General features: G+C 34.9%; 1 protein-coding gene across 21 annotated transcripts in view; it reads left to right on the top strand.

The window, feature by feature from the left end:
• PCM1 (pericentriolar material 1) overlaps positions 1 to 18,420 on the top strand; it is a 113,870-nt gene that overhangs the window by 1,224 nt on the left and 94,226 nt on the right. For 15 of the 21 annotated variants that reach the window (XM_082680271.1, XM_082680276.1, XM_082680257.1 and 12 more), the window contains exons 2-7: positions 677 to 744; positions 10,382 to 10,499; positions 12,496 to 12,741; positions 14,092 to 14,361; positions 15,013 to 15,183; positions 15,369 to 15,485. In XM_082680271.1, the coding sequence (XP_082536397.1) occupies positions 10,404 to 10,499; positions 12,496 to 12,741; positions 14,092 to 14,361; positions 15,013 to 15,183; positions 15,369 to 15,485 (900 nt within the window). In that variant the 5' untranslated portion in view covers positions 677 to 744; positions 10,382 to 10,403. The remainder of the gene's footprint in view (positions 1 to 676; positions 745 to 10,381; positions 10,500 to 12,495; positions 12,742 to 14,091; positions 14,362 to 15,012; positions 15,184 to 15,368; positions 15,486 to 18,420) is intronic. The other 6 variants (XM_082680263.1, XM_082680260.1, XM_082680258.1 and 3 more) reach the window with 1 other exon arrangement.

Genomic DNA, 18,420 nt, shown 5'->3' with positions numbered 1-18,420 from the left:
GTGTCGTTTGCTCTACGGGTGACGGATCGTGTCTTGGCGCTGGAAGAAGCGGGCTTTCTGGGCGCCCCTTTCACCCCCGCCCCATCGCTGCTTTCCAGACTCCGCCTTCTGGTATTCTCTGGTTACTGGAGTGGGTGTTGTCAAGCTTCGGTGCACCTGCTCCTTTCTTTCCCTATCACCTTCCCAGTTAGAGCCACTGGGAACCATTATAATTCTGAGTTTTTGGACTGAAAGTAAACCTTGTGTTTATGTAGTTACAGGGTTATTTTTTAATGAAGTAGCCAGCTTTTAAATAAAGAAACATTTTCCTCATCAACGGGTCTGCAAAGTTCTGGAAGTTTTGAGTGACAGGAAGTTAATGACTTGATCAATCTGAAGAGTAAACTTGGGCATGGATTTTTTACATGATGATTACATTATATTCCAAAGTAGGTATTAAGGTATCACACTGTTGTTTGGTAGGATCTTACAAGGTTGGAGGGTTTAAACCTGTGTACCACATTGTTTTCCTAAAAGATGAAAGTAAGGTGATTTTAAAATAGTGATAAATTGGATTTTTCCTTTTCTGTTGATTTCCTGAACATACTTCAGGTTATAAATATAGTCAGTATTTGTTATTCTGTACTTCATAGTGTAATTTACTGAAGTGATTTTTTTTTTTTTAAATCATAAACAGACAACAGTTTTGAAGTGTGAAACAGGAAAGGAGCCGTTTCTGAGCTGCAAAAACTAGTTTCTAAACAGGTAACTTGACATCATTATGTATGTTATTGGCCTTTGTATTATAGTTGAAGAAGACCTTATGATGCAGACTGTTATAAAATACCAGTGCGTGTAGTAAACAAACGATCTAGGTTTGTTGCCCTGTTTGCTGTGCTTTTGGCATGCCACTTTGGTCTGCCTTCATACTTTTGTTTGAAAAGAGTCATGTCATTCCTAATTATTAAATACTAGAATAGCTTATGCAATACCTTTTTAAATGTCTTTGTCTTCGCAGAATTTCTTCTTCAGCCCATTTCAGTTTGAATGTGTCCTGTAACAACTATTTGGATAGCCTCTTCTTCTGAATTCATTTACTCTTAAGTCATCTTGTACAACTTTTCTATAAGTTGGCTGTTTTTATTTTTTATTCACAAACCTCTACTTTTTGAGCTTATTATATATACTATTGATTGAAGTTGTTTTTTTTTGTTTTTTTTTTTTTAGCTGTCTAAAATTACTTTAAACATTAGTTTGTATGCACAGTGCATTGTCAAATGCTGGTTATGTAAAGATATTCTCTGACCAGCAGAAAAAAGTCAATGTAAGTTCATTGAGGGAAAGTTAAGTAATTGTTTGCCAAGGACCATTCAGAAATTAAATGACTAAAGGATGAGGATTAGAAGAAATTTTTGTTAGAAGCATTTCAGCAATAATTAGTCTTTTAAAAAAAATCTCAGAAAATTTAATTCTATTGTTAAAATTTTAAGGCAGACCATTTTTAAAATATGTTTACTATATCCTTGCTTTCCAGGAAAGCAGACAAATCTTCAGCTCCCTTATGAAATAGGCTATCATGAGAAAATATAGATTGGTCATTGATTTATATCTTAATTATAATTCTTGGTATTTTTTTCTTTTAATTGAAAGAGTATAACAATAAAGCAAGAAAAGTGGAACTCGGGAAAAGTCAAATGTGAGTTTGTGGATTAGAGTTCTTAAAACTGGAGTGTGTAATAGGCATTTGGTAAAATAAAAAGTTATAATATCAGTCATAAAATAATTTTCCTTTTAACACATTAGAGAAGATGGATAAAATAGAATAAAAATATAGGGCTCTTGAGTTAAACTCATTTTAAAAGACCTTCGTTTTCTCAGTAGGAGGTTTGTCCATTTGTAAAGGAGGCAAATGTATGTGAGATTTGGAAAAAATAGAAAGTGTTTGGAATAATCACACTAGGGAGTTTATTAAGAAGCCAGAAGGGGGTACATAGCAGTACATTCATCTTACAAATTTAATTCAGTGCCTACAATGTGCGACTTAATGGCTATAAAGTACTAGAGATGTGGCAGTGAGCAAAACAGATAAAGTTCCTTACCTCAGTGAGTAAACCTACATTTTGCAAGTGTGAGTGTGTAGTATGGTATAATACACCTTAATAGTGGACACAGTCATTGCCATTTTATAACTATTTGACCTTACCTTTGAGTTTGAGAGTAGAAGCAAAGAGATTAGGTAATGAGATTTATCCAGAATTGAATTCATAAAATGGGCAAATAGTTGAGTAGGCCAAGGATGCTAGCAAGTCATTTTTGGAATGGCTTACTTGGGTTTGTATTTGGGGTTGAGTAAGAAAGTGAGGGTTTAATGGATTCCTGGAAAGAGAAATGATCAAGCGTCTGGAAGTGTTCAGCAGGGCCATGAGCAAGTGAGAGAAGTAGAATGCAAGGTCTTAGGTTCAGAAAGAGGGATTTCAGAAGTTCAGGATCTTGAACAAATTATCTCTTCAGAGTAGAAATAGTATTGGAATAGAGAAGATGAGATGGATGTTGGAACTGAGGTCAGAGTTTAGAAAAATGGTTACAGATGTTCAGGTCATGAAAGCAGAGAATGAGGTGCAGAGTGAAACCATGAACCTGTTGTTACCAAGAAAAGTGTAAGACTGTCTTGGGATGGACAGTAGGAAATGGTACCCAAGATAGGGAGAGTGGTATTTTTGGTGGTTAATTTGTTCGAAAGAGGAAGGTTAAGCATTGTTAAATAAGAATGGTCTGCAATTGGTATCCTTCCCCCCATGAATCTGAAAGACTAGGAAGAGTAGCATCTTCTTTTAGAAAGGATTTTTAAGGAAATAGTGCTTTTAGAGTGACTTGGGATTTTATTGAACCCAAAGAAGTAGGAGGAATATTTGGGAACAGATGGAGGATGTATAGGGAGTTTGTATGTAATGGTCCAGTGGAAAGGGATCATAGGAAGAGCTGTTATCAGTAATGAGTATGGGATGGAGTGGCAGTGAAGATTGGGATTGATTATAGCAGGGCATATAGATGTACCCAGGGAGTTATATGTAATCAGTGATAAGGAAGTGACAGATTTGAATATAAATTGCAGAGAGGGAGAGGTTTTAGCAAGCAGAATTTAATTGACCTCAGGGCTCTCATTTGCTTTTGTAGAGAGCAAGGATATATTAAATTTTCTTGGTGTGGAAATGCTCTACAGAGCAACTGTACCATAAGAGAGACCCAGTGCAATACTTGGTACATAGGTCTAATTAAATTGTTGATAATTCGAATTGAGTGTTATATATTGTAGTCTATTGTTGCAGTCTATTCATTCTCCTCCCCCCAATACCTTAAGAGTTTTAATTTTTTTTTAATTTAAAGAGGGTAATTATAGAAAGATATCTTAAGTTCTAGAAAATTATTGAAATTTTTAGGAAGTGTCAAATTGAAAGAACCAAGGGAAAGATCTGTATGGTTTTTAGGTACAGAGAAGAAATTGAGAAATTCCTCAAATGAAACTAAACAATCACATAATGCCAGAAACTTATGCATTTTCTTCTCAGTTTCCATTAAAAGTGCTTAGTATGCTTGTATTTCCTTTATATAATTAGTAAAAGAAATATTCCAAATAATGCAACCTTTAGAAAACTTGTGCAGATAACATAAAGTACCAGCTTTGGTTATTTTGTGACTCTAAGTAAATATTTAGAAAAAAACCTATAGTTTCTACATTATTTTATTTGGATGAGTATTTCTAAAACCTTGATTTACAGCTGTCAGGTGAGAAGTAAGGTATTTCCAAAGACAGTTATGAGTAATTTAATACTATTTGAGAAATAATATCTGAATTTTAAAGATTTTAGGAAAAATAATCTTTTTTCTTTTCTTGATTAATTTCTTCTTTACTTTGTATTTTTATTTCAAAGGTAACTTTAGTCAACCATTGGTATTTTCATGGTAATTAATACTGTGATATTCTACTTAGATATATATAATACTTCTCTATAGTAAGAATCCTACAACAGGATTTTCTTCAGAAGGATCAGTCACTGAAAGTAGCTTATAAATTGCCGTGGTATTTTTGCATTTCATATCCTTATAAGATAGGGGAACCAAATAAGGCTGTCAAAAATAGCAAAATGAAACCTATAAATAATAGTTTCAACTTAGTTTAGTAGGTCATAGGATGCACAGAATTGCTTGTTTGAAGTAGAATTTTACTCTTATCCCCATTCAGCTTCACATACCATCATCCATCACTTGTACTAGTTATCTTCCAATGGCTTCAACTTTTCCATCTCATTGTCTTTCTATTAAGCCTGCCTGGCAAAATCCCAACCTTGGATGGATTCAATGGAGTGTTTATACCAAGGCTGATGAGCACTTCTGGGGGAAAAAAATTCACACTGCAGATTAGTGATACATTAGTGATGTCAGGGAATGTTACTGCTCTCATCTGAGTCCTTAGTGCTGCCCACGTCACTCTTCCCCAGTCTCTCAGACACTGTCATGTTACCCTTGCACATTTAACGAGCAATCCTTTTTACTTCGCCTCACTTAACAAACTCAGCTTCCTACCACCAAATCTGCTAACCAGCCTGTATCCAATTGTATCCTTTCTTTTCTTTTGTTTCAGTAAAAGAGGTGTTCCTTTGCCTCTCTGAAGTTAATCATTTTTCTTACACCCTGGATCCCAGCTGCTCCTGGTTTTTCGGAGACCACACAATTTATCTCCTTTGTCATTTGCATCTTCATTATCTCCCTCTGTGAGCTCTATCCCGACAAATTTTAAACGTGCTCAAGATACCTTCCTTTTAAGGAAACTTCCTCTTGACCATCGCCACCTGCTTTCCTTCACAGACTGATTCCTTGAAAAAATCACCTCATTACTTCCTTTATTTTTTCCCTTTCCCATCAATAAATGCATTTGTTATGGAAGTGATTCTTACCAAGCTTGTCAGTAACCCCCTTGTTGCTAAATCCAAGTGTACACTTCTCACTGCTTTCCTTATATGACAGCGTAACATCTGGCATTCTTATCATATCCTCCTTCTTTATATACTTCTCGCCCTTTCTAGCACATTCTTCTGGTTTTCCTCCTGTCTTTCTGTACCTTCTTAGTGTTCTTTTCCTTTCTCTCTTAAATATCAGTGTCTTTCAAGGTTCAGTCTTCTTCTCTTACTCTTCATCTTCTCCCTGAGCCTTCTTTTCCACTTTAAGTTCTTTTATGAGTTGATGATTTGCAAATCTCTCTAGCCTGGATTTCACTTCTGAAAGATCAGTATTTGCCCACTAGACATTTAATTTGGTGGACAGTAGGCATCTGAAATATTTCTAAAACTGAACTCATCTTCTCTCAACAGAAACTTGTTTCTTTTCACATTACTTTGAATGTATCATCCTATACCCGGTTGTTCAAGCTAGAAATCTGGGAGTCATCCTTTAACTCCTTCCTCCCTGCCTCGTCTCCCACATCATTACAGTCACCAAGTTCTTTGATTCTGCCATAAAAATTTTTCTTGCATTGGTCCTCTTCTCTACATACCTAGTTTTTTGATTATTGGAAGTCTTTCTATACAAGTAATAGTTTATAATCATCATAAAATAATCAAAAACTATATAAATAATTATATTAATCTGTTTACAGAATAAAATTTAGAAGGTAGAGAGAGACCTGTAATTTTAATGGTGACTTTGAGGTGGTTAGAGAGGTTGACATAAAAAAGAAATGACTTGCCTTTGTTTTCTCCCTTTTGTAGGGCGAGATAGCTACTCCCGTAGAGAAATCAGCTGAATGTTAATACACTGAGAATTGACTCACATGCAATTATTTCTTTAGCTTCATACTGATAATTTTACTTCTTTAGGAGTGTGCCTTTTAAACCATGTTTTAGAAACTTATGTTAATAGTGTTCAAAGTCATTAGCCTGTAAATAGATCCCTAGAAAAAGCTCTTCATTTTAGGGGGAATTCATCATAATAAAAAATGAGTATAAAACATCTCTGAATATAGTCTTAATAATTTATCTTAAAGTAAACTTACCTTATTACTCAACTGATAGAAAATGTAACATACTCTATTAAAAAAAGAAGAAAAAGGGATTTCCCTGGTGGTACAGTGTGTAAGACTCTGCATTCTCAATGCAGGGGGCCTGGGTTTGATCCCTGGTCAGGGAACTAGATCCCACATGCCACAGCTAAGAGCCCACATGCTGCAACTAAGACCCGGCACAGCCAAAATAAATAATAAAATAAATAAATATTAAAAAAGAAAATGTAACATACTCTTTTACCAAAAAAATTGGTAAGAGTTTTTCCTAAATATTTTAATAATTTTCTGTTCTAATTTCCATTTTAAGATAAATTGCTTTTAGTAATGTTAAGTATCATTATCACCTCTACTGCTTATGTATTTTTTTGAGCTCCTGTTCTTTAATATTACAGATTATATTAGTACATCGAGAAAAAGGTACTTGTAAAATGTTTCATTTAAATGAGTCATTTCAGTTCACTGGGCATACCTCTTTATGAGTATCAGTTATTTTGCAAAGTTCTTAAATATATTTCTAGTATAAAAAATGATGTAAAATATTGCTGAAAATATATAAGACAGAAAAGAGCAAAAATCACATTCTACACCTGCAACCAAAAATTGCTTTCATGCAAGCATTTTTTAATATAGTAAAGATACTAACTATATACTTCCTGTTTCTTTCAGATTTTTTTCTCAATTTGTCATTTACTATTTATTCTCAGTATACTTGGGATTCACTTGTATATGAATCAAATCGGTTGAACATAGTCCTTTTATTTCTGCATTCCAAATAAGTAAAATCTCTATTTTTCAAGTCTGTTCTTTTTTCTTGTCTGTTATTTGATTCTTTCATCTTATTTTTCTATTTTTAATCTACTAGATAGTATATTGGTGTTATGATATAAGGCAGTCTTTTTCAATTGGGAGGGAATTAAGCTCTAATGCTCTAAGGCATCTGTTTTTTACTGTGAATTAATTCCCCTTCTGTGTGTCTGGAATGGTGCTGGGTATGTACCATCCTTGGGAGAACTGAGAAAATAGTTACTCAAATCATTTTTCTGTGTTTGTGTATAAGATGAAGCATCCTAGTTTAGGAAGCCTGTTAAAGCTCTAAATAAACTTTTTTCAACATTGTTAGCAAATTGTCCCAACCGCTGAATAATCCAATACCACACAATTGTTGTGAAGATTAAATGATAAACGCATATAAAATATTTAGCATGGTGCTTGGCATATAGTGAACAAAATAGATGTTAGCTATACTTTTTGTCATTAAATTTTTTGAATTGGGTGTATTTGAGGATTTTCTTTTTGGGCGGTACTAATATAACCATATAGATACTTAACGTGGTTGAGTATCTTGGGACTAGTTTTCTACTCTCTTGACCTCTCTTGCAACTCTTGCTTTTATTTTTCAGATAATTTTATTTCCAACTACTTGTTTATTCTTCCAGATGGCTTTTAGAATCATTCTGTCAAATTCCAAGAAGAATTCCAGTGGGATTTTTCTTAGTATTTAATTAAGTTTATACATTTAGAAAAAATGGTATTATGTTTATAATATTTAGCCTTTTCATTAAGGGACATAGTTTGTTTTTCTGCTTATTCACATTTCTGTTATGTTGTTTTATAGAGTTTAATAGTGCTTCTTATATATGTTTAACTGAATCACTCTGCTGTACAGCAGAAATTAGCACAACATTGTAAATCAGCTGTACTTCAATTAAAAAAATAATTCTTCTTTACATAGGGCAAAACTATATTATTCCTAGATAATTTTATTTTTTTGCCACTGTTATAAGTGATATCATTTCCACCCAGTATATTTCTAACTGGTTATTTGTGATATTTTGAAGTTCTCTACGTTTTTAAAATGAATATTCTTTAAGAATACCACCTTTTCTCTTTTCAGTATTAATATTTGTTTCATATTTTTCTATTTTGTACAAACAATTTCAAAACAATGCTAAATAACTAATATGTATTTTGCTCTTTTATTTAAAAATTGTTTTTAAAGGTTTTTTTTTGATGTGGACCATTTTAAAGTCTTTATTGAATTTGTTACAGTGTTGCTTCTGTTTTATGTTTTGGTCCTCTGGCCAAGAGGCATGTGGGACCATAGCTCCCTGACCAGGGATGCAGCCTGCACCCCACCCCACCACCCTGCCTTGGAAGGTGAAGTCCTAGCCACTGGACCTCCAGGGAAGCCCCGTTTTGGTCTTTTAATAGGAATATTCTTCATATCTTATTTTAAGATCATTGGCTATTGGTTTAAAATATACTTTTCAACTCTTTAAAAAATTTTTAAAGTAACATATGGGGCTTCCCTGGTGGCTCAGTGGTTGGGAGTCCGCCTGCCGATGCAGGGGACACGGGTTCGTGCCCCGGTCCAGGAAGATCCCACATGCCGCGGAGCGGCTGGGCCTGTGAGCCATGGCCGCTGAGCCTGCTCGTCCGGAGCCTGTGCTCCGCAACGGGAGAGGCCACAGCAGTGAGAGGCCCGCGTACCGCAAAAATAAATAAATAAATAAAAATAAAATAAAATAAAGTAACATATGCTCATTGAGTATAACCTTTAAAAAATTTGAAGTTTTACACCTGAAAATTATATGATGTTGTACGTCAACTATACCTCAATAAAATTTTTTTTAAAAAGTAATAAATGCTATTGAAATAAACAGCATAAAAATACACATACCTGTAAGGAAGTACCAATGTATTTGTACTTTTTAAGATTTTTTTCAAATTAAGTGTTGAATTTTATCACTTTTTATTTTGAGATGATAATATTTAACCTGTTTAATGTAATGTATTATTCTAATATATATCCTAGCATTCAAATCCCCATGGGATAAATCCTGCTTTGTCATGGATGGTTAAAATCCTTTTAATATTATACTCTAGTAAGTGGGAGAAGTTAGGATCTTAGAATCAAAGCAACTTGGATTTGTATTCTTTTATGACATTTTTAGCTGAATGACCTTGACAAAATTAACTGACTTCTTTGCATGTTAATGTTAGTATCAGTAAACTGAAAAACCTATTATAATCCTGATGTCTAATGGCTTACCCTGCCCCTTGAGTTACAGATAAAGTTTATCTCACTGTCTCCCCTTTCACTCAGTCCCCCTCCAACCCGAGCAGTTCCACACCCAGTGGAAATACAAAGTCCTCCACGAGATCATGTAGAAATCTTATTTTCTCATGATCATCTATGCTTCTGAACCTCTGCTTGTACTATTGCTTCTTCCATTTCTCAGCTCTTTGACCCAGGTGTGAAATTTAGTACCTTCCTTGATTTTCACAAAATCCCCACTTTTTTTTAGTGGGGAGAATTTGTGACTTTAGTAGACTATATCAAGATCTAGGGAAAACTATGAGGTAGCAGTAATATAATTTAAAATAGGGCAGTAGGGGGACTTCCATGGTGGCACAGTGGTTAAGAATCCGCCTACCAGTGCAGGGTACACGGGTTTGATCCCTATCTGGGGAGATCCTACATGCTGTGGGGTAGCTAAGCCCATGCGCCACAACTGTTGAGCCTGCGCTCTAGAGTCTGCGAGCCACAACTGCTGAAGCCTGCATGCCACAACTACTGAAGCCTGTGCTCATAGAGCCTGTGCTCCGCAACAAGAGATGCCACCACAGTGAGAAACCCGTGCGCCTCAACGAAGAGTAGCCCCCCGCTCGCCGCAACTAGAGAAAGCCCACAGGCAGCAACGAAGACCCAATGCAGCCAAAAATAAAATAAATAAATAAATAAATTTAAAATAGGGCAGGAGACATCGCTATGTTTAAATGTTTTTAGCCACTGTATTCTTGGTTTTTATCGGCCATTTCACCTACCTGGTCCTGTTTCTCTCTTGCTGCTTTCTTTTCATCTTGCTTACCATTACCTTCCCATTAAGACCAAACCTTTCTTCATGTTCCATGCAGAGCCATTCTACCTTCTTTGAATCTTTGACACAAAACAAATGCCCAGGTCTTTGGGGGTATTAGTTTCTTTTCGAAGAGCAGTTTTGGTTCTAGCTATTAATAACTTTTTCCTACCTGATTACTCTACCTTTTAGGATTGTGTTGAATAAATTAAATTGAATAACCTTAAAGTATGCAAGCCAGCTGACACAGTGGATATTCTGATATTTTTCTTCCCCTCCCCATCACTTTGGCTACTTAATGCATGCTAATCGTACTATGCCTATGGCAGCTAAATCATTTCGTCTGTGATGTGTAGTTGACAGTGCCTCTTTTATTTCATAAAATCAGCTTTTCTGATATTCTTTCATATTGCTAAGCTTCATGGAATTATTTAAATTACAATTTGTTTTTATGTGTTAGGAAAGTTAGTTTTTACCTGTTTTGCAGAACATTAATTATAAAAGCCAGTATGGCCACAGGAGGAGGTCCTTTTGAAGAAGGCATGAATGATCAGGATTTACCAAACTGGAGCAATGAGGGTGTTGATGACCGACTCAACAACATGGTAGGATATCTTACTATTGATGGTGTGTCGTTGGCTGCTAATGTTAGAATGCAACTTTCCCCTGACTTAGCCAAGTCATACTCACTGAAACTCTTTGAAAACACATTTTTTCTTGCTGTCCAAGATATTAAATGACCCTGGGCTATTTGTTATATTACTTTAAGACATTTTTGTTTGTAGGTAACATATCAACTTGAGTTAGCTTAAGCCAAAAAGGAGATTTATTACAAGGATATAAAGATGTTTTATGGAAAACAACTTAAAAGAATATAGCTGGGTTTTAGGAAGGGACTAGAAAATGCAACCAGAAAGTTGTCAAGAATTACTTTTTCATTACGCTGACTCTTTGCTTCTGTGTGCCTCTGCTTAACACAACTTCTTTTCACAGACCAGTTTTCTCTCCTCTCTGGTCCATGTGGTATACTATGGCTGCCCCTTCATTCTAAAGTTTTCAGCTATGGCTGCAATTATATACTGACTAGTTATCTCTTAGTTCCAATTTGAAATTTTAACATATGATTATCCCAATTTGGATTAGATATGCATCTCTTTTCCAGTCATATATGGCCAGGATTGGGTGGGGTAAGTAGAACAAGAGGTTGGCAGGAACACCTACAAATGGATTGGGGTGGAGGGACAGTTTGTAGAGAAAGGAGTTTTATTATAAAAGAGAAAACTATCCCAAAAGATTTTACTAAAGTAAAACTAAAAGACTCTTCCAATATGGATAAAGTGGGAATTTATATCTTTTTTGTTGAATGCGTTATGTGAGTATAGCTAAGTAAATAAAAATGTTTTCTAGTTAAAATATTAAGCATATTTTTGGGCTTCCCTCATGGCGCAGTGGTTGAGAGTCCGCCTGCCGATGCAGGGGACACGGGTTTGTGCCCCGGTCCGGGAAGATCCCACATGCCACGGAGTGGCTGGGCCCGTGAGCCATGGCCGCTGCGCCTACGCGTCTGGAGCCTGTGCTCTGCAACGGGAGAGGCCACAACAGTGAGAGGCCCGCGTACCAAAAAAAAAAAAAAAGAAAAAAAAATAATTAAGCATTTTTTGTCATTTCATATTAGACCTTATCATGTAGTACATTGTTGCCTATAGAAAATAATAGTTATATTTATTGCTTACTATATGCTAGGCACTGTGCTAGCTGTTTTATGTACGTTTTTTCTTAAAAAAATTTTTTTTATTGAAGTATAATTGCTTTACAATGTTGTATTAGTTTCTGCTGTACAATGAAGTGAATCAGCTATATGTATACCTATATCCCCTCCCTCTTGGACCTCCCTCCTCCGCCCCCATCCCACCCATCTAGGTTGTCACAGAGCACCGAGTTGAGCTTCCTGTGCTATACAGCAGGTTCCCACTAGCTATCTACTTTACACACAGTAGTGTATTTATGTCAAACCTAATCTCCCAGTTTGTCCCACCCTCCCGTTATGTATGTTATTATTAATCGTGTTTTAAAGGTGACACTATTTTAGAGATTAGGAAACAGATCTTGGGAAGTTTAATAAATTGCCTGGAGTCACACAGTGGGGCGTTTCTTCCTATAACAATAATTGCTTTAGAACACAGGTTGATTCCAGATCTGTCTACCTATATATACTGACTTTAAAGGAGGCCAGTAAAGATATATATAATTTATTTCACTATTCAGTTTATAAATAGTAACGAACCATTTTTAAAAACGCTTTTGAAAATATTCAGACTGACGCTAGGTTTGGAGTTTGGGTATTTGTATTTGTTAATGACCTATGATAGGAAAGTAATTATTTTCTGAATAATTATAATTTCAGCACAGTTTGAAATTTAGGCTAGGTGTAGTGGAGGGAAAATGGGTTAGTACAAGTAAATAATTGTCTCTAAGACTATATATTTATGTGAAAAATGTTTGTCATTTAAAATTTTAAGGCCAAAAATTTTTAAGTGTACCAAAATATTTTCCTGATTTGATAGAGGCCAGATTAACCTTTGCCTGTACTTTTTTTTAAAGGATTGGGGTGGCCAACAGAAGAAGGCAAATAGATCATCAGAAAAGAATAAGAAAAAGTTTGGTGTAGAAAGTGATAAAAGGGTAACTAATGATATTTCTCCGGAGTCATCGCCAGGAGTTGGAAGGCGAAGAACGAAGACTCCACATACGTTTCCGCATAGTAGATACATGACGCAGATGTCTGTTCCCGAGCAGGCAGAATTGGAGAAACTTAAACAGCGGATAAACTTCAGTGATTTAGATCAGGTTTGTAAATTATTTTAAAAATCAAGTTATGACTATGGAAAATATTGGCAAAAGACTAAATAGTTTGTCTTAATAAATTTGAGCTGTTTATTTCCTTTTTCTTAGTTTCTGTGCATATGGAGAGAATGTTAATCCATTGTGATGGTACTGTGTTCTTTGGAGGGCAATAAAGTCCTTATTTCTAAACTTGCTGAGGACAAGTCTCTTGGGACTTTATTATTATACTGTATGACTAACTTAAATGATTTCATTTTGAAACTAAATCATGCATGCTAGTAACTGAGTAAGATTGCTGTTAAGCAAAAGGGAATATCCAGTTTAGAATATTTGTCATTTGTTAAGTGTGGGATGTGCTGGCTTATCTCAAGTTTAGAATAAAACAGTTGTTTGTATTTATAATCACTGAAATCAAGTTTAGAACTAAAAGCAAGTAGAAATGATAATGAACTCTTAACATTTTACTGTCACATCTGTACTTCATAGAGATAAGTTTTCCAAATATGCATAAAGGTAGATTCAAGTCTGGTATGATGGTGATGATCATATATCATTTAGTCACCTATGTGTTAATTATTGAGCATTTACTGTATGCCAGGCACTGAGTTGAGTACTTTATCAGACAATGCTTCACATTGACACATCTTGTTTTTAAAATTTATTTATTTATTTTTGGCTGCGTTGGGTCTTCCTTGCTGCATGTGGTCTTTCTCTGGTTGTGGCACGCGGGAGCTACTCTTCCTTATGGTGCGCAGGCTTCTCATTGCGGTGGCTTCTCTTGTTGAGGAGCGCGGGCTCTAGGCACGCGGGCTCAGTAGTTGTGGCTCGCGGGCTCTAGAGCGCAGGCTCAGAAGTTGTGGCACATGGGCTTAGTTGCTCCGTGGCATGTGGGATCTTCCTGGCCCAGGGATCAAACCCGTGTCCCCTGCATTGGCAGGTGGATTCTTAACCACTGTGCCACCAGGGAAGTCCTGCACTGACACATCTTTATGTTGATGTTCATATTAATTAACATTGATTCATTGGGTCCAAAGCCTATGTTATATTCTGTGATCAAGTATGACTAGCAATATGAGTTATAAATATGATTCATAATCCTGCTACTTCATTTAGACTAGTCTTGCTCATATTCATCATTTGAATTGTCTGACAGAATGAGGCCTAGGATGTGATAATTGAATTTTGATATTTTACTAAAAGAATTTTGTAGGTCTGAAGCTGTTTTGAACCTTACAGCAAATCTGTTTATATGCACCTTGTGAATCAATATCTGATGGTAAAACTAAGAACATTGGATTTTTTTAATTTTGAAAGATTAATGTTTGTGGGATTTGGTTTCTTTTTCATATATAGAGAAGCATTGGAAGTGATTCTCAAGGTAGAGCAACAGCTGCTAACAACAAACGTCAGCTTAGTGAAAACCGAAAGCCCTTCAACTTTTTGCCTATGCAGATTAATACTAACAAGAGCAAAGATGCTGCTGTAAATCCTCAAAAGAGAGAAATGATTGGATCAGCACAATGTAAAGAGTTGTTTGCTTCTGCTTTAAGTAATGACCTTTTGCAAAACTGTCAAGTCTCTGAAGAAGATGGGAGAGGAGAGCCTGCAATGGAGAGCAGCCAGGTGATAAAACTTCTTTCTTTTGCTCTTTGCTTTCATAAACCTCAAAGTAGATTCATTAAGATTTAAAAAAAATATTGGGTTATGCACATAGGAATTTTAGGTAGAATTAAAGTACTTCTCTGACCTTTCTCATTAATATCTCAGATTTACTCAAAATGGTGTAAATTTCTTTTTACCAAAATGATTGTAGAAATGGCATAGTAAGGTAAATTAAGACTTCTGTTCATCTGCCAAATGCTGTATTGCTAATTTTTAGTGAAGAGCAATTGGGAGCAATGTGATTAATAGATTGCTGTAGAAATTTTTTTAAATGGTTGTATAATTTTTTGAAAAAATTATTTTTCAAAGTATCTTAATTTTTAAAATTTATTTATAAAATATATAAACAGTAGAGAAATTTATATAAATGTTTGATACGCAGTTTTATAAAATGAAGTTCCCAAGTAATGAAACTAAAACACATTTTGAAATTTTTAAGTTAACAGTAATTGGAATTGTTAGTATTGCCTGTTATGTTTTGATTAAATTCTAAATTTGATTCAGATCTTTTGCATGTATGAATTCACACAATAAACCTAGAAGTATCTTTAGTTATTTGAAATTAAAATCTATAATTATAATTCCCCCCCACCCCAAATATTTCCCTTGCAGATTGTAAGCAGGCTTGTTCAGATTCGTGACTATATTACTAAAGCTAGTTCCATGCGGGAAGATCTTGTAGAGAAAAATGAAAGATCTGCTAATGTTGAGCGCCTTACTCATCTAATAGATCACCTTAAAGAACAAGAAAAGTCATATATGAAATTTCTCCAAAAAATTCTTGTAAGTTTTGGACCCTTTAAATAACGTATTGAGTTATTTTTGTAGTATATCAGTGTACATGTACTGATGACACTCTGATGCCACCCCAGAGGAGTTAATATATTTTCAAAAAATCGTGCCATCCATTATAACATTTTATTGCCCTTTTTAATAGTTGTATGATTTATACCGCTAAAATATTTCAGGCTAGAGAAAATGAGGAGGAGGATGTTCGGACTATAGATTCAGCTGTGGGATCTGGTTCTGTAGCTGAGAGCACATCGCTAAACATAGATGTGCAGTCTGAGGCTTCAGATACCACGGTAAGCGGCTTTTTAGTAATTAAAGTGCTGGAAATGAAGATATAAAGTTTTCCCCCATTTTTCACGATGATATTTTTGTAGGCATTCCTTAATGAAAAGTTTATCTCAGGGAAGAAACCCTCAGATTGTTAATGCTGTATATATTCTTTTTGAACATGGAAGTTTAAAAGTTTTATTTATTAGCATTAAAAATAGTTTTAATGGTTGATTAAATCTAATAATATCTGATCTTCAATTTGCAGAAACCTGGTTTTTCTAGTTTGTTTCATTAAGCACAGCTTTACTCATTTTAAGAAGCATTGGGAAAGTTAAAATTCATTGTGGATGTAAGAGCTATAAGTACAGTGTCATTGCTTAGCACGTCGTCTGTTGGAAAAGTCACCAAGTTAATTTCCCATTGAGGAACCATTTTAAGGCTGTTAGGATTCTCATTTCTCAGGCTAGCTTAGAACGGAAGCAAAACCAGGCGACTGATAAATTGAGATGAAAATGGGACAGGGTAGCATTTACTTTGGGATTTATTCCAGTGAGAAAAATACTATAAATTCTAACTCTGCAAAATGGAATGTATCAAAATACTGTCTTTTGGAAAAATAATCAGAAATTTACAGAACTTTGAGGAAAGATTTATAAAATAAACTTAGTTCGTAGAAGTTAGTATGAAACTAGTATACTTTTAAGCATTTTAATTTTAGCAGATGAACCTACAACCATGCATTAGTAAACTTGAAAGTCTGTTATCAGTAATGCCTTTCTTGTGAAAGGATAGCCACGTGTATCTTTTGTGTCCGAGGTATGTTCCAAAGTACCATTCAGCATTAGGAATTTGAGGGTTTGTTTCCTTTTAATATTGACCTGCATAGTTTCCTGTCTGCCTCCTTTCTCTTCCTTGCCCTTCCTGATTTGAAGAGGAAATTTGAATTTTTTTTCTCTCCATTATCTCCACCAGGAGATGCTCAGAGGGCTTGATCCAAATGGTTGTTGAAGAATGGATTCTACTGCGGGGAAATTGTTTTTCTATTTACAGTGGTGCTGGGACTAATTTCTTTCGCACATTTCATTCCAGCAGAAGTGGAAGGGTTGGGGCATGTCGGTAAAGGAATTCTGTTGGAGAGGAGTGGGAAATGATATAGATGATTATTATAACTTATATGCTAGTGTGTATCGTATTCCCCATGATGAGAATTTCTTTCATATCATTAAATCAGGAAATTTTGAAAGTTAATAACAGCAGAATAAATGTTGAAATATGCTTCAGCAATTGTTGTATAGCTTATTGCCTAGGATATGATATTCACTTAATTATAATAAGCCCAGAGTCTAGTCTATAGGAATTTAAAAGTCTAACTTAAAGTTTTATTGCCACTTGGGGGAGGGTGGATTGATTTTCTGAAAGATGGACTTGTAATTTTTTATATTTATTTACAAGACTGGCTTATATGTTAAACAGGAGTTTGTGTTAAGAAATTAATATGTTACACTATTTAATAAAGGAGGCATCTTTTAGTCTGAGAATTCGGCCGTGCATTGAGGACAAACTAGGGAATTCAGCTTCACAAGAACAGGTTTCAGACATTGACGTTACAACAAGTCCAAAAGGGAAAGGTGACAGACCTCCTCAGAATGACAGGGAACTGAGGCCTAATAGGAAATATAGCCGAAAACGTGGATTTCCCTCAAAGGTATACTTCACAATGTTAACTTGGGAAGTCTCTAAATGAGCACCTCTTTTGTTCATATTTCCTCTCCTTTATTTTCTTTTTTGTTGTTGCTATTAACTTTTAAATATGTATGTTAACATGGTTAATTGTACTGTAATTTGCATTAGTAAAATGCTGTCCCTTAGTGTTTTTTCCTTTTCTGCTTTCTTATTCTCCGCTCCATGGATTATGTGTGGCAGCTGTTTTTAATTTGTATTAACAAAGGACTTGAAACTTAATCCATTTTCCTTTTTTTGCTGTTGAGAACTCAAAATATAACACATTCTTAAACCTTGACCATTAGTTGCCTTTTGTTTCTGATATTTGTGTTCATGGATTAACATGGTATTTTTAAGTTTTGTCTTATTTCCTGTAGTCATTCATTAAAGAAAGAAAAAATAGAGCAAGCAATTAGCTTTCCTGTTTTTTTAATAATGAAATATTGGGTTGGCCAAAAATTTGTTTGGGTTTTTCCCTAACATCCTATGGAAAAACCCAAACGAACTTTTTGACCAACCCAATATTTTTAGTGTTTTTTTGTTTATATTTTTCTTCCCATTGGAAATCCCTTCTTCCATTCTGTTTTTAAAAAAATTATCCAGTTGACTTGTTTCCTGATGTTTTTGCTACTTTTTTCTCCAAAGTTTGCTGTAAATGTTCTTTCTTTTAATTTTCCATGATTTGCATAAAGACACTCAGGAAAGGTTTAAAGACAACTATTTGTGTAGTTCCACTTAAAACAGTTTGAAAAAAAATGGCATTTGTAAAAGTGCTCATATTTGACAGGAGTAAAGTACTATTTTAATAATTGAGTATAGATAAGACCAATTTCCTATGTTTTATTACTAGCTTTTACCTAGGATTAGGCTTTCCTTTCTGTTATGTACATATTTTATATTTTTGTGGCGTTTAAAAATGACAAAGTTTAACCTCTAGATATTATGGTGTCTCCCCGCTCTCCCACAAGTTTGAAGATATAGTTTGAAGTCAGCTATAGTGATCTTACTATAAAGTGTTAAGCAAAAGGTGTCCCAGTTCAACAGAATAGTAAAGTAGCTGATTATTTTTAAAACTACTAGCATTGGAGAAGAGAAAGTGAATGGGGGGAAATAGATCCTTTGGAACTTAATGTTCCTTTCTTAAGTCTTCTGAATAGTGACAAACAGAACTTGAGTTGACAGTTACTACAGCATAGCATCTTCCAGTTTTACTTTTTTCCCCTAAGGCATTAGGTT

This window comes from Grampus griseus (genome assembly GCF_964374135.1).
Source record: "Grampus griseus genome assembly, chromosome: 21".
In the NCBI taxonomy this organism is placed as follows: Eukaryota; Metazoa; Chordata; class Mammalia; order Artiodactyla; family Delphinidae; genus Grampus; species Grampus griseus.
Note: the sequence above shows the minus strand (reverse complement) of the source record. Positions and strands in the feature narration are given on the sequence as shown.